The sequence below is a fragment of the Castor canadensis genome, chromosome 16 (genome assembly GCF_047511655.1).
Source record: "Castor canadensis chromosome 16, mCasCan1.hap1v2, whole genome shotgun sequence".
NCBI lineage: Eukaryota > Metazoa > Chordata > Mammalia > Rodentia > Castoridae > Castor > Castor canadensis.
The window spans coordinates 57,299,521-57,319,829 of record NC_133401.1 but is presented as its reverse complement, the minus strand read 5'-3'; the positions used below and the strand labels follow the sequence as shown (position 1 = coordinate 57,319,829).

Below are 20,309 nucleotides of genomic sequence, written 5' to 3'. Positions count from 1 at the left end.
GACAGGTGTGGGGTGTAGGCCCAAACCCTATATTTTCCAAATCATTTATGTAAACAGGGCCAATCTGAGTGTTATACCCTCCAAACCCAAATCCCAGCTCCCTGACCTACTGTCTCTTTGGCCATTTCCCTACACCCTGATACCTATCACCACAGTGATAGGTGATTTGCCTGAATTCCAGTCCCAAGGGTATTCTGGGGCTATGCTCTGCTGCAGCTCATGGTACCGACAGACTAGGAAAAGATATGGGTAAGCCTCTGTGAGACTACATGGACTTCCAGAAGGAGTAGCGTGGTGCTGTTCGTATGGACACCCTTGGGGTACTGGGGCCAGCACTTGCAAAAAGTCATCAGAGTTGAGCCTTGGTTGTAACTGACTCCCACATTCCTTCCTGAAGACTCTGAGCACCTTATATAGATTGCATTTCTAGTTTATCCTCTCTGAACAGATCCCAGTGGAAGGACAGCAGACCCTTCTGACTGGGGAGAAGCCCAGTCAGCAGATTCAATTAGAGAGGCAGCCAAACAAAGAAAGAAGAACCACACCCTGTAAGCAGTGCCTTTGAAGTTTTCTGAAAAAGTCTATCCCCATGAGGAAAATGAAGGCATTCAGCTCAGACAATATATCACATCCACCCTCGTGCTCCAAACTTTATCCCATCAGAATGGGGATAATGCTAGAAATATGTAGGTGAGAGAGAGGTACATTGCCTCCATGATGATGGATTGGATGGATTGGAGCAGCAAAAATATTGGGGTACTCTGTGGTACTGAAGAAGGTCAGAGAACATTCCCCGAGTGGAATAAACCAGACCCCTAGATCTCCTGCCCTACTTTAAAGGTCCACCTTTAACGTCACTACATTAAGCAGAACTGACTAGCCAAGCTGCATTTAAGAGCCATTCACTTACCTGCTTCAGAAGTGGTGATCAAACATCCATATCCCTCCTGGAATGTGACCCCCTCCCTAAAGAAAGGTCACAGCCCTCATTCCCTATGAATGATCCAAAACTGAAATCCACACCCAGAAATGAGCTATAGAGGTCTGGGGTCCTCTTAGGAAAAGCCAAGAGTCAAGCAGGGAAGAGGAGCTAGAAAGAATAATTTGTCTTACTGAATTTCCTTCTAGTCCCTAGTCCATAGTGCAGACCTTGCTAACTGCTCTGCTATTTCTTTATCTGACTCCTGCCTGCCTTGGCTCTGAGGGAGGAGACTCCAATGAAGGCAGCTTTCAGTTTCTATTCCTGGAAATTACTGGTTTGTAGAAATCGGCTGGACAAATTCCACATTCCCTTTCAGGGTAGGGCTGGAACACTGCAATTCTGGCCTGAGTCCAACTTTAGACCTTCCTAATCTCTCTGAGGACCATGACAGTTCAGCTCAGATCAGGGTCCCCTGTGTCTATGTTGCATCTCCACCTGGAGCCCATGGACTCAATGATGATGCCTAGCCCTGTGGAATGTTAAAGTCTTGATACTGGGAGGCCTGGCGCCTCAGATAGTTTCAGACACTTATCACAAGGTTGCTCCTTGTGGTTGATGTCCCTACTTACTTCCTCACTTGCCCCATCCTAACCCACTCAATTCAGATGTACAAGTCCCCTCCACTAGGGAGCTCCTTTGCCCTACACCCAAAGCTGTCCTCTAGTCTAGCTCAAGGTACATGGCTGCTTCAGAATATGCTGACTCTAATTGCTGTCTCTTTCTGACCATAGATTCCTCAGAACTCAGGAAAGATTCACAGTACACTATCACTGTGAATCTCCACATAATCAATTGCCAGTCTCATGGGTGATGTCTTCATTCAGAGGAATGCACTGGACCACTGAATTCCCAGGGCAGAGGGGAATGTGATGGCCTCCCTATATGACTATTTTATTCCATGGCTGAAACAATATCGTGGTTAACCAGGAAAGGCATGGTGGCTAGATAAAGTGTGAAATCCAGGGAATGGTCTGCAGGCATGTGATTGGCTGCTTCCTTACTGGCTCTGCACCTTCTGTTCAATCTACAAGTTTCCTTCTACCCCTGGGTTGTGTTTCTGTATTGCCCCTTCCAGTACACATGTTGTTCCCAGTGATGGAAGAGTCCTCACAGCTACACCTCCTCACTCTGTCCTGTACCTCCACGGCCTTCATGACAGTGATGCTCTGTGCCAGAACCCTGTTAGCTGCTCCCTGGGTGCTCTGTCCTTCTTTCCTGCATGGTACAAATTTCTGACTATCCAGCACAGCACTTGAGTTCTTTTCTCAATGTCTATGATCTGCACTAGGTTGTATTTAGAAACCCCTGCATCACACTGTGTGATTTACCTTTATACTCAGTTCTTGGACCAGTGCTCCTCTGACTGGCTCACCTGAAAGGATAAGGTGAGGGCTTGAGGCTCCAGTGAGAGCATGACTGGTCATGCGATTCTAGACAGACTTTTAACCTCTCAATGGACCTCCTATCTTCATTCTAATGAGGAATTGGGAGGAAAATCTCCCCAGGAAGGATGTGGTCAGGGGAGGGGACTCAGGACTGAGAGCTTTGTGATTATAACAGAGTGACTGAGTGAGACAGTTTTCTGGATTTTGGTGCCAGAGAATGAAAATGTTGATAGCCAACTAGGAATCCCATATGTGGCTAAGACATCTTGAAAGTCGCTGTTTCCTAGGGTGCAGAGGGTGCTTCGCAAAATGGGTTGGAGTCAGCATTCCTTGGAGCTCTGGATTCCTGCTAAGACCAGTTCCCGGTGCCAAAGATGAAAACTTGCCCCCTCCACCCACCCAATGGAGTCTGGCCTTGAGTACCTGCTTGTCTCCAGGGATATCTTTCCTTTCTCATGTTTTCTTTTAGCTTGTGGAGAATAACAGAAATGGGAATTGCAACTCTACAGTGACAATATAGCTCTTACAGTTCATAACACATTTTATTGCCCCTATCTTAGCCCTCTTCCCAAGGCTCTGTAATGGACTGAACTTCAGAGAAGGCTTTATTGTGGGGCTCTCTTGAATCAATCAGTCCCAGAGTGCAGCACAGGACCTGCTGGATTTTTCCATTTTCAAATCAGATTTAAACTGCTGGCATTAAATGAGATAGCTTTTTTAACACAAAAATAATAATTGTTGCCCCTGAAGCTTGGATAAGTTGGTCTATGAAATGAACTGATATTAGACAAGTCAATACAAACAATAAAAATAGCTAAGGAGAGAACAGGCACAGTTTCTTATGTCACAAGGAAGAAAAGTGAGCATCAAACAAACCAATGAAATTTCAAAGCTGATATACTCTCCTCAGAGGTGAGGGGTCAAACTAGGTAATTTAGAGGACAGTAAATGGTTTGAGGGAAAAAAAATAAATGGCCACAAGAACAACTGGTAGTATACAACAAAGTTAGTCTGGATGTGGGGTCAACCTTGTATCACAAGTCAATCTCCCCCATTATGACATTCCTGGGGAGGGGATCCAGAAAAATTAAATTCTTTTTGGAGGATCCTATCTCAAGATAGATAAAGAGAAGTCTGAGAAAGCCTCTCTTGCTTTGAGGGATAGATAGGAGGACAGGAAAAGGTCACAGAGACCTTGGTTCTTCTTTAGTACAAAGGACTCTGCAAGTCAAAGTGCCTCAACCTTAATTATATCATTACCAATAAAAGTCTCATTTCAAAAAGCTCTCAGCGATGGGTCTCATATTTTCCTCCAGCCTCAAATGTTTGACATTTGTGTGTTTCCTTTGGCATATCCATCATTATATACTTTATCTGGCTTTGGTTGGCCTGATCATAATTCTCATATAGGCATCTGTGGGTGGCATTGTGTTCTTTAAGGCTTACTTCAGATCCTTCCTGACCTGAAGCCAGGAGTATGGTTGTAGTCATCTGTCTTCAGTCACTGGGAAACTCCCTGCCTGGGCTCTTTGTGCCCACCCACCCCTCTCACCCACCATGCCAAAAGCATACAAAAACTGTGCCATGATCCCTTTCAGTTTCGATGCCTGGAAATGGCTCTAATATTGGAAAACAGGCTTATACAACACGCCAAAAGCATACAAAAACTGTGCCATGATCCCTTTCAGTTTCGATGCCTGGAAATGGCTCTAATATTGGAAAACAGGCTTATACAAGTTTGTTTTCACTTTCCTATTCCTGGAAATTCAGTGTTTTGCACTGAGCTACTCCCTTCTCTGCTATTGGCCAGATTCCAGTGTGGGTGAGGCACAAGCTAGAAATACTCAGAGCTCCACACACACACTTCAGTGTCAGGCCAATTTTTTCTCTGCGGTTTTCACATAAAAACACAAGACTTGAATTGTCAGAAGAGGACAATTCTGTGCAGAAGTTACTTCCCATGCCAGGGCTATAAGGAGATTTTCACCAGATGCAGCATTTTCTGATCTTCCAGTGGGAACATTATGACCTCAACACTGGTACCTGAAATCTCTTTTCTTGAAGGAGCTGGTGAGTAAGAAAGTATTTTTTGAATTAATATAGGCCTAAAAATAGGATTATAGAACTACAAGTCTGTGGGTGGAACAGCCTTGGTGCTGGACTTGGAGAGCACTATGGACTTAAAAGGCTGAGTGAGGGGCAAGATGAGTAAAGTACTCCTATAATCCTTTCAGAGAACTTAAGTATTTGGGACATTTTCAGAAGACAGTCATAGACAAACTTCATTCCTCTGCTTATAGAAGAACCATGTAAAAGACAAGAGTGTCAATGGATAGGAGCTGTCACTGAGAACAGCTGACACAAATTATCCCTCTTCTAACTACCTTTCACTCAAAAGACAAGGGATATGAGGCCAATAGGAAAAGGGGACCAGGAACTAGAGAAAAGGCTAGATCAAAAAGAATTAACCTAGAAGGTAACACCCACACACAGGAAATCAATGTGAGTCAATGCCCTGTATAGCTATCCTTATCTCAACCAGCAAAAACCCTTGTTCCTTCCTATTATTACTTATACTCTCTCTACAACAAAATTAGAAATAAGGGCAAAACAGTTTCTGCTGGGTATTGAGGGGATGGGGGGGAGAGGGAGGGGGCAGAGTGGGTGGTAAGGGAGGGGGTGGGGGCAGGGGGGAGAAATGACCCAAGCATTGTATGCACATATGAATAATAAAACAATAAAAAAAAGAAGAATTAACCTAAAAAAAAAAAAGACAAGGGACATTATCTAATCATAGATACACAGAAGTCCAGGTCTCTTCATTCTGAGCTATGATTTCCCTCTCCCGACTAAATTGTGTACTTCGCCTTTCCTCTTTGTAATGAACTCTGCACTTGGAGGGAGGAGATTTACCTTGAATGTCAGCTCTGATCTTTGCTAACAGTAGAGCAGTGGTTATCTCTCAACCTCTCAGTTTCTTTGATCCTTAATTTTTAAAGGGAAAATCACTGCAATGTCCTTGCAGAGCTGTTAGGATGAGATATAAAAATGCATGTATTGAAGCATGCTTACAGTTTATTATACATATGTAATACACTCACATTCAGTGGACACACTCACAATGGCTGGAAGACAAAGTCCTGAGAATCCTAGGCTTTGCCACAGCTACCACAACCTAATTGCTGCAGTAGAAATTATTTAGCAGAAACTTACAGACAATATCAGGGAAGGCATGGGACTTTAATAATAGGACACGGCCTCTGTGTGGTTGGAATTTGCTCAGGACACAGAATTTTGAAGTCCTCATCTGCTTAACCTTCAGCCTCCATTTTTTGGTTCCCATTCTCTATCTGATCATTTTTTCAGACCTGTCTCAGTCAGTGATTTTCATGCCCTCCTATGTATTTCCTCCCATACCTTCTGAAATACACAGGCCCAGAGCTTTATCTGTTGTGGTGGGAGTCTCACCTTGTAGGTCCTCTTTAAAGCCTAGCTGGGTAAGCCATGACAATACCCAGGCTTACTTATTCTACACATTGGCACAGCTACTTGCTTTCTGCCCAGCAACATGCAGATGCTCAAGAAGTTCCCCCCTTGTGTGTGTGAAGAAAATTCTTGCTGAGCAATCCAAAGTTACAGCTCTCCCACCCACTCAGGAACAAGAAGCCAGGCTTCTCTATTGTATTCTCCAAGGAGAGTACTTGCCATTCTGGTCATGTGTCCACCAAACCATATCTGGTATACCAGCTCACAATAACTCTTTCCAAAATTGTTCTTGGCATTTCCTGTTCACCTGGGCTGCAGCAGATGACTGTCTGGACTGCAGATGTGCCTGATTGCTCACTTGTAGCCTGCCCTCTGCTCAGATATCAATCCTGACATGATTTGCAGTCTACCAATTCTGCCCTTTCTATCAGTGACATAAAGTACAGAGGTCTTGCACATCATTCATTATAACCTTGTCTTAAAGTATAAGTCATCTGTGTCTAAAAAAGTCCAAGACTTCAGAACCAAGTCACTTCCATTGACATTAGGGAAGATAGAGGGACCTTCTTGGCATGACTGACTTTGTACAACACCCTCTTTAGCCCACTACTGTATAGTCTTCACAAATCTCTTCTCCTGGTGACACATCCTCCCTTAGTCCCCAGATGGCTTATGTTCCTGTCAGATTGTTGCCATCTTTTATACACAAGCTGTAGCTAGGTGAGAAATGGGGTCCACATCCTAGGAAAGCTCATGTGGACAGTATAGCATATTTTCTTCCTTCTTTTTTTCTGAATTTTTTAGAGAAGTTTCACTTTCACAGAAAAACTAAGGGTCAGAGATTCCCATATACTTGATGCTCCTACACAAGCATAGCCTCCCCCATTATAAACATCCAAATTTTTTTCCACAATGGCTGCAGCAGCTTGCATTCCCACCAGCAGTGTACCAGGGATCCTTTTTCCCCACATCCTCGTGCTGTTGGTGGTGTTTTTGATGATGGCTATTCTAACAGGGGTGAGGTGGAATCTTAGCGTGGTTTTGATTTGCATTTCCTTTATGGCTAGAGATGGTGAGCACTTTTTCATGTGCTTTTTTGCCATTTGAATTTCTTCTTGGAAAAAGTTCTGTTTAGTTCAGTTGCCCATTTTTTTCTTGAGTGCCTCCTGTACATTTTGGGTGACCATGTCTAGTAACATCTCTATGACATTCTCATTAATGACTTGTAGGATTTCTTCTTTCAGGGTGTTCTTGTGGGCTTCATTGTATTCCTCAGTATAGTTTATCTTTGTTTTGTTGGAGTCTGGCTCTGAGTATCCATTTTCTTCATTTCGCTCTAAATCCTGTACTACTTTATTTTGGGGGGGAAATCCCTTTTTCTTCTTCCCATATTTCCATTAGGTACTGTTTCTGTCCCTGAACTATGTGTAATTTAGTATTAGTTGGGATTTAATATTAATACTAACAAAACCAAGAGAGAAGGACAAAAAAGAGAAGGAGAAGGAAAGATAAAAGGAAGAAAGAAGAGAAGAAAAAAGAAAGAAAAAAGTGGGAGAGATGGTGGGTGATCAAACTGCAAACCAGGCAGCCAAATCCTTAAAGAAGGGAGATTAAAAAAAAAAAATGGGAGAGATGGTGGGTGATCAAATAGCAAACAAGGCAGCCAAATACTTTTTAAAAAAAGAAAAAATAATAATAATCACCAGTTCTGGAACAGAATTGCAGGCAGTCTTAGTTCTGTTACTCCTTTAGCATCTAGTCCTATCTGTGTCTCTTAGGCATGCTGGGAGCCCTCTAGTGGCAGCCTGAGCAGGAACCTGGTGGTGCAGTTATCTGTAGAGCTGGGGCCTGGCTCCACCTGAGGGGAGGGTATCCCGGCGGGCTGAGGGATGCAGTTGTCTCATGCCAAGCTGGTGCCAGGCCCTGCGGTGCAGGGATCCCTGCGGGGTGTGGCTCTGGTCATCCCACGTGGAGCTGGTGCCCAGCAGAGCCTGAGGGGTGGGGGACTCGAGGGGAGGGGGTCCCAGAGGGGCATGGATCCAGCACAGCCCAAGAGGCGGGGATCCAGGTGGGGCGTGGTTGTCCCACGCAGAGCTAGGACCCAGCAGTGTCTGAGGGGAGGGAGTCTAGGGGCGGTCCCGGAAGTGTGGATCCGGGGTGGCCCAAGAGGCAGGGGTCCTGGTGGGCCATGGATCTGGCATAGGGTTAGGGCCCAGCATGGCCTGAGGGGTGGGGATCCTGGTGGTGGTGGTGCATGGATCCAGTGTGGAGCTGTGGCCTGGCACAGCCGGAGAGGCAGAGAGCCTGGTGGAGTGGAGCAGCAACTCTGCAGGCTTATGGGGTGGGGAGTTGGCAGGCAAGCTGTTCTTTTATTAGATCATGGCATGGAGAAGCCTTCCAGGATCTAAGGGTTTAGAATGCCATATTTTTGGCTCTCTCTGGTGCTTTACATCAGTAGGGTCCCTGGTTCAGGAGCTCAGGAGGTCTAAAGCTCTGTCTCAGTCTCCATCTTTAAAAGCCTGTGAGTTGCCTTTTTTATGTCCCCTCATCTCCTACCAACCATTGGTCTTTCAACTTTTTCTGTAATTTTGCCTTATCCAAAATATCTTACAGTTGGAATCATACACTATGCAGGCTTTTAAGAATGGCTTCTTTGACTAATAAATATGATTTTGAGGTTTGAGCTTCCTCCAAGTCTTTTTGTGATTTCATACTTCATTTATTTTATTGCTGAGTAATAGTCAATTGCCTGGAAGAACCACAGTTTAATCCACTTACTTACCAAAGGACATCCTGTTTATTTCCAAGGATTGGCAACTATGAATAAATCTTCTAGAAACATCCATGTGCAGGTTTTGTGGGAACAAAAGTTTTCAACTCCTTTGTTAAATGTCAAGGAGCAAGTATGTTGAGAATGTTAGTGTTATAAAGCAACTGCCAACCTTCCTTCAAACACAGATATCCTATTTTACATTTCCACCGATTATGAAGGAAGAGTTCCTACTGTTCCACATCTTTGGAATCATTTGGTGTGGTCAGTGTTCAAGACTTTGGCCATTCTTATTGGTATTTAGTGGTACCTCAAGGGCATTTTAATTTGCATTTCCCTCATGACATATGATAGAGTATATTTTTTGATTTTTAAATATTTTTATTTTAAAATAATTATTTAAAAACTGGGGGAAAAACATTAGTGGTTGCTAGGGGATAGGGAAGAGAATAACTACAGGAGGCATAGGGGGGAAAGAAATTGTACTTACAGCTGGCCTGGTTTTGTTCCCTGATAATCCTAGCTACTTGGGAGGCTACCTTAGACAACATAACAAGATCATGGTATCAAAACCATGCATTTTCAAATTTCACACACTGACACTAAAAAGGGTGGTTAACTATTTGGGGTGGGGAGGTACTAGGGATCAAACCCAGAACCTTGTGAATAGTAGCCAAGCACTCAACTGCTGAACTATATCCAGCTCCCTTTGTTTGTTTGTTTTTTAAAGATACTGAGAAGGATCCAAGATGGCGATTAAGGTAGGGAATCAGAATTCCTGAGCTCCATAACTTCACAAACCACCTTAAGAAATGGGAGCTACACTTGGGTAATTCTGATTGCTTCTAGCCAAAATAACAACAGCCAACACATTAGGTGCACATAAAATTCAAGAACTGACTCTTAAAACAGCCTTTATTTGCACCAAACAGTTAGGAAAATCCTGGTGTAGCACAGCAAGAAGGGTATGTCTGCCCTGGGAGAAAAGTCCCCTGGCCATCTCTCCTTTATTTCTTCTTTCAATATGCAGAAGATAGAGCACCAACCAGAATCAAACTCGGTGACATCCTGAACCCCTAACTGGTAGAAAGCCTCCCTATGCCCAGCTGCATTGAACCCAGTCCCAGGAAGTGTCTACCTTGAGAAAAGCAGCATGCCATTTCTGACCACCAGCCGGTTTCAAAGCTGCCTGCATAAACCTGCATAACTAACAGGTGAGCAACACACACTACATGCAACTTCCCTACCTACCCCTGGGAACTTAATCCAGCACATCCTCGACAAAACTCAAAAGCATAAACAGAGAACTGTAATCTAACACTACAGCAGAGGAGGGTGGAACACTGAACCTGCCCCAGAAAATGGGGGTGGGGTAAGGAGCCAAGCTCTCAGTGAAAGAAGGCATGGAAAGTAACAAAGGCTGAGAGCCGCATGGGGCAACAAACCAGCCTCCATGGTGGGGCTGTACTCAAAATTGAATTGCTCCACCTTCCTGGGGGAGGAGCTGACCACCCAGAGTTGCAGCTGTAGGGCCACATAGCTGCCACCTGGCAAAAACAACAATATATCTGACCACGTTGCAGGAACTGGCAGTGAGTTACTTCAGGTCCCAATTGCATTCTACCCTGTGGACAGAAGGAACCAAATACTGCTCACAAGCCAGTCACCTGGTGAGACCATATCAGGGCTCCTGCTTGCAATGGACAGCACTTAAGAACAAGGATAACAGAAATAAAAGGAAAAACCCTCCAACCATCTCCACCTCAATCTGTCCAACAAGAGGGGCAGTACCCTTCCCCACAAAGCCCAGAATAACAAGTGCCAAAACCAAGACTGGACAACAAAGTCTACTTTTACCAAGCAGACTGAACTTTTTGTCGTTGCCGTATCTCATTTGTTGGTTTTTTTTTTTTCTGTTTTATTAACTTTACGATCACTATTTTCTTATCCCTATTCTTACGCCCTTCACTTTCCCTTCTTTTCTTGTGCTATAATCCATTGTTCTCCCTCCCAACTGTCTTTCTACCCCTTCTCATCCACTCCCTCCCTGTGTTTGCCTCCCCCTCCTATCCTTCCCCAATATATCACCACACTATCCCTCCCTCCTACACAATCACCACCCACTGACTAGCCTACTATGCCAACTGTACACACCCCCCAGCCCCCTGCAATCCCTAACACAGCACCCTCCACTACAACAGTGGAAATGCACCCAAACACACACAAGAGCCACAAAACCCAGCAGCCCCATACCTCTTCCCCTACCCTGCCTTTGCCTGCCCCCTTTTTAGTGCCACCTTTACCAATTATCCAGTTTCTATCTGAAGCCAAACAACCATTACCGGGGGAGTTGGGGGGAACTCCCATTGTTTATAGATATTATCACCAAAGGGTGTTTATACATAATAGGCAAACAACTGGTCTGACATTGAACCTGTGAATTTGGTATTACTAATTTATATCTCCAGGCCAGGGACAGAAAGAGCACATCACCCTAGCTAACAGCTAAGTCAGTCATAACACAAAAATTAAATCAAGGGAAAGAAAACAGGCAATTAAAACAACCAATTAGCAAATCAAGAACATAGTTGCGCAGCACCAATTTAAGCAATGGGGAGAAGAAGGGAAGGAAACTCCTGAAAAATATAATTCAATGGAGGATTTAGTTCCTGACTCCAACAAAACAATGATCACTATCACCAATGAGCCCAATGATACCCATAGAAAATTCCTCAGAGAGGAAATCATAGACAAGGTCACTGAGAAACTCATGGAGAAGATTACTAGACATGGTTAACCACAAAGTACAAGATGCACTCGAGAAATTTCAAGACACTACAAATAAAGGACTTGAGAAGACACAGAAACAACTAAATGAATGCAGAGAGGCCACTATGGGAAGGGGACTAGGAAGTAGTGAAAAGGTCAGGTAGAGATGAACCGATTTGGATTGTAATATACATATCCATGGAAACAATACAAGGAATCTCCCTGTATAGCTATCTTCATCTCAAACTAGCAAAAAACTAATGTTTTTCTTTTTATCTTATATATTTTTTCTTCAACAAAATCAGAGAACAAGAGAGCAGAACCTATTGAGAGAACAAGAGGCGGGGGAGGGCGGGAAGGGGGAGGAGAAGGGGGAAGTTGAAGCAAATAATGTATACACATGTAAGTAAATGTAAAAACGATAAAATAAAAGTTTAAAAAAAGATACTGAAAAGAGAGGAATCAAACATTCATCCTATGTGAAAAACCAGGTTTAATGATTTTTCTCTTACAGACAGTAAAAACAATTATAGGGATTTTAAATACAGAACAGAAAAAAAAATCTACAACATGTACAAGGAAGCTGGGAATAACTACTTTGGAAAACTGCCATGAGTCAGGTGCACTCGAAATCTGAAATCTGAGTTTCATATTAGAATAACTCATTTTAGCTACAGGCAATCATCAGGCTTTAGCTTCTGGAAAGAGACATATATTATCCCCCTTCCCTCCATGCTCTACCCACTGCCTGCTACCATGCTGGCTGAGTCCTCTTACCACTTCATATTTGAATGGCACTGATGATCTTCTAATTGTCTTTCCTTGCCTGGTATAGTCCTTCATTCACTCGTTCATTCTTTTTATCCCCTAAATAGAGAAGACTATGCTAAATACACAATTATACTGGGATTAAAAAATCTGTTTCCCCTTTAATTTTTGTCACTAATACATGGTAGTATTAGTCTATAAAAATTGAAACAATGTTGTCCAATGTATATATGTTTATAATTCACTGTTTTTGGTGTGTGATTTCTCTTTTGGTATTTTATTTTTATTTTATTGCCTTGAATGGCGATCCTACCCATCTCAGCCCTCCAAGTACCTGGATTACAAGCATAAGCCAGCAGCACCTACCTGCCTTCGCTGGCCCACTTTTATTTTTTTTTCTTTTTCTTTTATTATTCATATGTGCATACAAGGCTTGGTTCATTTCTCCCCCGTGCCCCCACCCCCTCCCTTACCACCCACTCCGCACCCTACCTCTCCCCCCATCCCCTCAATACACAGCAGAAACTATTTTGCCCTTGTTTCTAATTTTGTTGTAGAGAGAGTATAAGCAATAATAGGAAGGAACAAGTGTTTTTGCTGGTTGAGATAAGGACAGCTATACAGGGCACTGACTCACATTGATTTCCTGTATGTGGGTGTTACCTTCTAGGTTAATTCTTTTTGATCTAACCTTTTCTCTAGTACCTGTTCCCCTTTCCTATTGGCCTCAGTTGCTTTTAAGGTATCTGCTTTAGTTTCTCTGCGATAAGGGCAACAAATGCTAACTAATTTTTTAGGTGTCTTACCTATCCTCACCCCTTCCTTGTGTGCTCTTGCTTTTATCATGTGCTCATAATCTAATCCCCTTGTTGTGTTTGCCCTTGATCTAATGTCCACATATGAAGGAGAACATACGATTTTTGGTCTTTTGGGCCAGGCTAACCTCACTCAGAATGATGTTCTCCAATTCCATCCATTTACCAGTGAATGATAACATTTCGTTCTTCTTCATGGCTGCATAAAATTCCATTGTGTATAGATACCACATTTTCTTAATCCATTCGTCAGTGGTGGGGCATCTTGGCTGTTTCCATAACTTGGCTATTGTGAATAGTGCTGCAATAAACATGGGTGTGCAGGTGCCTCTGGAGTAACCTGTGTCACAGTCTTTTGGGTATATCCCCAAGAGTGGTATTGCTGGATCAAATGGTAGATCAATGTCTAGCTTTTTAAGTAGCCTCCAAATTTTTTTCCAGAGTGGTTGTACTAGTTTACATCCCCACCAACAGTGTAAGAGGGTTCCTTTTTCCCTGCATCCTCGCCAACACCTGTTGGTGGTGGTGTTGCTGATGATGGCTATTCTAACAGGGGTGAGGTGGAATCTTAGCGTGGTTTTAATTTGCATTTCCTTTATTGCTAGAGATGGTGAGCATTTTTTCATGTGTTTTTTGGCCATCTGAATTTCTTCTTTTGAGAAAGTTCTGTTTAGTTCATTTGCCCATTTTTTTATTGGTTCATTAGTTTTGGGAGAATTTAGTTTTTTAAGTTCCCTGTATATTCTGGTTATCAGTCCTTTGTCTGATGTATAGTTGGCAACTATTTTCCCCACTCTGTGGGTGTTCTCTTCAGTTTAGAGACCATTTCTTTTGATGAACAGAAGCTTTTTAGTTTTATGAGGTCCCATTTATCTATGCTATCTCTTAGTTGCTGTGCTGCTGGGGTTTCATTGAGAAAGTTCTTACCTATACCTACTAACTCCAGAGTATTTCCTACTCTTTCCTGTATCAACTTAAAAGTTTGTGGTCTGATATTAAGATCCTTGATCCATTTTGAGTTAATCTTGGTGTAGGGTGATATACATGGATCTAGTTTCAGTTTTTTGCAGACTGCTAACCAGTTTTCCCAGCAGTTTTTGTTGAAGAGGCTGCTGTTTCTCCATCATATATTTTTAGCTCCTTTGTCAAAGACAAGTTGGTTATAGTTGTGTGGCTTCATATCTGGGTCCTCTATTCTGTTCCACTGGTCTTCATGTCTGTTTTTGTGGCTGGCCCACTTTTAATGATGTTGTTTGTTCTTATGTATTATTCACTGTTAAGAGTACTTCCAGTATTTTGGATCACAGTCCTTTACACACATGTTTTTTGCAAAGATTTTTCTCCCAGTTGATGGGTTGTTTTGTCACTTTCTTCATACTGTCTTTTATACAGAACTTTTAAATTTTAGCAAAGTCCACCTTATCAATAATTTCATTCAAAGATTCTGTTTTTGGTGGTTTCTCTAAAAAGCCATCACCAAACCCATGATCATTGGGTTTTCTCCTGGGAATTTTATAGGTTGTTTAGTTCTATCATCCATTTTGAATTAATTTTGTGAAGGGTGTAAGATCTTTGTTTAGATACCCTTCCTTCCATGTGGATGTTTAGTGGTTCTAGCACCTTTATTTAAAGAGTATTCTTTCTTCTATTGCATTGACTTTACTCTAAGATCAGTTAGATTATATTTATATGAGTTTATATATATTTTGTATATCTGCCTATTCTTTTATCAACACCCCATTAGTGTGTCTTGAAGTCAGGTATTCTCACATGACAGGTGGGAAGCAGGGAGGTGGTAATTCTACTACTTCTTATTAGGTTGGTGCCAGGTGTAAACACTATTTTCATAAGAATAAGAATGACCAAAACATATGAAGAATAACATTAGTCAGGAAAGCTTAGATAGAGAAATCAGACCTTGAAATTAATGAAGAATCTTTTAAGGAAGCAGGGCAGTCCAAAATAAGGATTCAGAGGTAAGGGCAACTCTATACCCAGGACAGAAGTCCTGCAAACATCCATGAATAGAAAGGAATGATTTCTCTAACTATAATGTGGGACTAGGATTGAAGTTCTGCTTTAAAATCAAAACTAAGCTCTTCTCTGTTGTGCTAACTTTTTGAATTTCCTACCTCTGTCCTTCCTCTAGTGTACTCTACTGCTGGCAACCATGGGTCAGACTTCCTCCTCCACACCCTCTCAAACTAAGACTCATGATATAGCCTCCAGCTTTGACAAGTTTTTCAAGAATTACAAGATGGAAAGTAAAATTCTCTCTCAGGAAACCATCACTCTGATTAAATCACACATGGAGAAGGGAGACACTCAGAAGACATTTTCTGCAATCAATGATGCCTTGAAGGATCTCGAGAATGCCCCACTGAGCATTGCAGTGACAGGGGAAACTGGGTCAGGAAAATCCACTTTCATCAACGCCCTGCGGGGGGTGGGGCATGAAGAAAATGGTGCAGCTGCGACTGGGGCGGTTGAGACAACCATGGTGAGAACTCCGTACCAACACCCAAAGTTTCCTAATGTGACAATTTGGGACCTGCCTGGTGTTGGGTCGACTAATTTCCAACCACAGAAATATCTGAATGAAATGAGATTTGGTGAGTATGACTTTTTCCTCATCATCTCTTCAACACGCTTCAAAGCACATGATGAAAAACTGGCCAAAGCCATTGTGAAAATGAAGAAGAAGTTCTACTTTGTTCGAACAAAAGTTGACAGTGATTTGTACAATGAGCAAAGGACTAAACCTAATACCTTTAAAAAGGACAAAGTCCTGAAAAATATCCAAGATAGCTGTGTGGCAGAGCTGAATAAGGTTGATGGGGCTGCTCCTCAAGTTTTCTTAGTCTCCAGCATTGATGTGTGTGACTACGACTTCCCTACTCTGGAGAACACCCTTCTGAGGGAGCTGCCAGCTCAAAAGCGCTACATCTTCATGCAGTGCCTGCCCAGTGTTACTGAGGCTGCTATTGATAGAAGGAGAGAAGCCCTGAAGCAGAAGGTCTGGCTAGAGGCCCTGAAGGCTGGAGCATCAGCCATTGTCCCTATGGTGGGATTCATAAGTGATAATGATGTAGAGAAGCTGGAGGAGACCTTAATGCTCTACAGGTCTTACTTTAGGCTAGATGATGCCTCACTGGAAAACATGGCCAAGGATCTGCATGTGTCAGTGAAGGAACTCAAGGCTCACATTAAGTCTCCCCATTTAATGTCAGTGGAGAGAGATGAGTCCTTAGGAGAAAAACTGATGAAATATATTGAGAATATTATCCTTGCCACTGGAGGGCTCGTTGCCAGTGGCCTTTACTTTACAAAGATCTTCTATTTGCAAAATTATTTCCTTGACACTGTGGCCAATGATGCTAAAGTTCTCCTTAAAACAGAAGATCTTTTTGGGACTCAGGCCTCTGAGTAGGGTTATAAAAATAGAGAAAGTGAGGAAGTCACTTTCCTCTGAATTGACATCAGTGTTTTCATGGCACTGGAGAATGGAAAGGTGGCTTAGGTTTGAGGCGGCCTGACCATGCTGTGATATCCTTAGGAATCTGGAATTTTAGGAGAGAATATCTATCTGTAAGTATGAACTCATGATATCTTATCTTTAAAAAAGAAGAAAAACATAATGATGTTGATACAAAAAGGCTAAAAAAAGAACTGTTGACTTTGCAAAATGACCCTTGTCTCGGGATTACTTTAAATGTAGTGTTCAAATTTTAAATGTACAGTGAATTCCATACACCAGGTACATTACATGAAGAGGAAAACTTTTACTTCTATTTAAGTTTTGTACTTGATATCCTTTTGACACTCCTCATAGATGACCACCAGATAATTCCTTTTATGTGCAAACATGTAACAAGATTCCAAAGAAAACAAAAGTGTGGTAGCATAAGGATAGTGGTTGAAGCTACTGTTATCATCTTCCTAGCACAAACCTATCCTACTGAGAAAATGAGTATTTTGAACTTTAACCTTGAGCTAGAAATGACCTTTAGGCATTGAAAATGACTTTCTTTTACTGCATTTTTTTATCACATGCATTCTGGACACATATTGACCATTGCTTTGGTACAGGCAACTGACATGCTTTCATTAGTCATATAGTATTAAGGCAAGTGTCAGGAAACATCAAGTATTATTCTGCTCATTTTCTGGGTGGGATTGAGGTTTGAACTAGGGTTTCACATATGCAAAGATGATCTACCACTGGAGCCATACCTCCAGTCCTCTTTGCTCTGGTTATTTTGGAGAAAATCTCTGAAATCATTTGCCTGGGCTGTGTTCAAATGGTGATGCTCATCTCAGCCTCCCTAGTAGCTAGGATTACAGGTGTGAGCCACCAGCATCTGGCTGTTTTTTGTTTTTTTAAGCTTTTGGGAAAGTTCCAAGTCCTCATGTATTGAGCAATAGCAATACTCCATACATGCTTGGTGGTTTGGGGGTGTTTGTTGCCAATAATGGATGTTGTGACAGGAAAAGTTTTCATTAATTCCTGCTGCTCAATGCTTAATGCATGATAGGGGCTATGAAATGAATGTATTGGTCACAGTGGAATTTTAAATAAAATGAGGGATCCAATGTTACTTTGAAAGTCATCCCAACTGTTTATATTTGGATTCTATACACTGTTGATCCTAAGGTTAACAGCATGAATTATCATGCCTCTTTGGAGGACTGTAATGAAAGATAATTAACTTTATCTCAGTTGTCAAATTGCTTTGACAAGGAAAGTTTTCAAGTAACATTGGCAGAGAAGTACTATATGCTATCCATGGTGAAAATAAATTCATTTGTTGTATATACTTTCTCAATCTCCAAAGAACAGCTATGAGTAAGATAGGATATTGAAAGTTTAATAAGGCCATATGCTTTATTTCTTTTTAAAATTTTTATTTGCATAATTAAATTCTACAAGGATGTTTCATTGTGATATTTACATGCCTGCATACTTGAAGGCTTTATTTTGAGACCAAGAAAAATGTAAGTGATGATGAAATTGCTACAGCCTGTCATTTGGGCCTCTTATTTGTACATTGAACATTTTTTTCCAACATGGGAGGTGTAGATAAGAGAATCATACTCCAAGGCTAACCATGGGCAAAAAGCAAAATACTTCCTCAAAAATAACTAAAGCACAAAGGGCTTGGAGTATGGTACAAGTGGTAGATGGCCTGCCTAGCAAGTGTAGGTCCCTGAGTTCAAACCCCATACCAAACAAACAAAAAATATTGAAAGGTCCCACTCTCAGTATCATATAACTTAATGATATTACAAGGATCTCTTTTTTTAAAGTGATTAATGATTTCTTCCCAGAAACCGGAGGAGAGGTGTGAGAGGTGGCCCAAATAATGTATATACATGTAAGTAAATGTTAAAATGATAAAATAAAATAATGATAATTAATTAATTAATTAAAAATAAAAGTGATTCACTAACTCAATTACCTTTCAAATACGCAAAATCTGTCTTTACTACAAAATTTATTTTTACTACTGCTTTATTCTTACACTGCTTTTGAAAAAGTGAATATACTATTCAGTTTGGGAATAAAAATACAAGCCAATTGACTGAAAAGTCTGAAATATGTACTCCCAGTAAAACTATCCAATCAGTAATTGGTAAAGAATATTGTAAACCTTGTTTTTAATCTCTGTGCAATGACATGTTGTAGCTTTATACATGTTGTTCCTTAAAGGCACATAATTTTAGTATCTAAAAGGATAATTGCTAAACTCAACGGAGTGTAGATTTCAAAACTATGTCTGATGTAGAAATATCTTGAAAAAAATTAAACAATGGCCAGCCAAAAGAAAAACAGAAATAATAAAATAAAAATGAAAACCCCTATTTTCGAACTTTGTGCAATGAAAAGGACTAAGAGTATGACTAATCTATACGAGAACATGACTACACCTAGCTCCCAAACTGTAGCATTAATGCTGCTTTACAGCTGTTAGTCTGGGAAATAGACTGAAGTAAGTCCTCTTAGTGCAGCAAAAATATAAAGGTAAGGCTGGATTACATGGTGACAAAACAATGAAACTGTCAGAGAATGCTGTGGTTATGTCAAAAGAACTAGGAGACAACTTGAGAAGTTTCCCACTGAACAAAGATGCAACAATTTGAGAAAACATGTGTTTGACAATTGCAGTGAATTGAAACATGGCAAATTTGTTTAGATCAGCAATGATTTTACAGTAAAAGTAAAATAAATTCATTGGCCTACTCTGAAGAATGCTAAGAAACCAGTGCTTTACTTTGAAAAACGAGCAATAAATATAAGGGAATAAATGAAGTGTGTACATTGTCTGTTATTTTATAATAATTTCCTATAATAATTGTGTAACAACTAAATGGCTGAGGAGGACAATTTTCTCTTTATATCAATTTCCCACCAACAAAGACGGAAGGAATGATGTAGTTAGAACATTACCATTTTGCAAAGCTTAAAGTAGTAACTGATTTGGGTTCATATTCACCAAATTATATATTTTTGTATGTCGGTGATACTTCAATAACATTGGAGAAAAAATAATGAGCCAACGATGATCACTGATGTCTGTGTGTCAGTCAGCTTTCTGTCTTTGTGACAAAAACCTGAAATAATCAACTTAGAGGAGGAAACATAAGCTAGGTACTGGTGGCTCATGCCTGTATCTTAGCCACCTGGGACACTATGGAAACTGCCCAGATGTCTTCTTATGAATGGACTAACAAAATGTGGGGATGGCAGAGTGGTTCAAGTGGTAGAGTGCCTACCTAGCAAGCATGAGGCCCTGAGTTCAAACCCCAATACTTCCAAAAAGAAATCATGGTATGTATGTAGTATATATGAAATACTACTCAGCCATAATGAAGAATGAAATTTTGAAATTCACATTGAAGTAAGCCAAGTTCAGAAATACCTGTTTTCTCTCGTATGTAGAAGCTAGATCCAAATGCAAATACTAGCATTATCATATATACATATGTATACAGAACACATTTCCAAAAGCAGGACTGTTAGAGGAGATTAGAGAAAGAAGAAAATGATAAAGAGTGAATGATAGTGGAATACAGTGCATCTGTGCAGGAGGAACAAGACACTACAGAACACAGTGAAAATTGCTAAACAATACAGGATAAGGGGAAGGGTAAGGAAAGTAACAGAGGGGGTTAGACTGATTAAAATACAATATATTTACAGGTAAAATCCCACTGGACAATGAACAGACACTTAAATAATGGACACGAATGTTAAAAAGGGGAGAACAGTACTGGGGGGGTGAGGGTAAATGAAGAGGGTAAAGGAGGGTAAAAATGATTGATGTGTTTTCTAT

At 41.2% G+C, this 20,309-nt stretch overlaps 2 protein-coding genes across 16 annotated transcripts in view; one reads left to right on the top strand and one right to left on the bottom strand.

Moving 5' to 3' along the window:
* LOC109690272 (immunity-related GTPase family M protein 1-like) overlaps positions 1-20,309 on the bottom strand; it is a 218,440-nt gene that overhangs the window by 183,193 nt on the left and 14,938 nt on the right. For 3 of the 14 annotated variants that reach the window (XR_012442468.1, XR_012442463.1, XR_012442469.1), the window contains exon 3: positions 12,170-12,259. The exons of 9 other annotated variants lie outside the window; for them this stretch is intronic. The gene's annotated coding sequence lies outside the window, so the exon portion shown is untranslated. Of the gene's footprint in view, positions 1-910; positions 4,218-5,057; positions 5,395-12,169; positions 12,260-20,309 lie in introns of those variants that run through there. 2 more of the 14 variants (XM_074057081.1, XR_012442472.1) reach the window with 2 other exon arrangements.
* Positions 4,200-19,281, top strand: LOC109690273 (interferon-gamma-inducible GTPase 10-like). Of its 2 annotated transcripts, XM_020169519.2 has the most exons (3): positions 4,218-4,437; positions 9,654-9,837; positions 15,125-19,281. In XM_020169519.2, exon 3 carries the CDS (start codon positions 15,146-15,148, stop codon positions 16,403-16,405), a length of 1,260 nt encoding a protein of 419 aa, XP_020025108.1. In that variant the 5' UTR covers positions 4,218-4,437; positions 9,654-9,837; positions 15,125-15,145; the 3' UTR covers positions 16,406-19,281. The 2 variants fall into 2 exon arrangements, with proteins under 2 accessions (XP_073913180.1, XP_020025108.1); XM_074057079.1 differs by lacking the exon at positions 9,654-9,837 and having other exon boundaries at positions 4,200-4,437.

Excerpts from the sequence above, each read along its gene's own strand:
- LOC109690273 (XM_074057079.1), top strand. The coding sequence starts at position 15,146 with ATGGGTCAGACTTCCTCCTCCACACCCTCTCAAACTAAGACTCATGAT.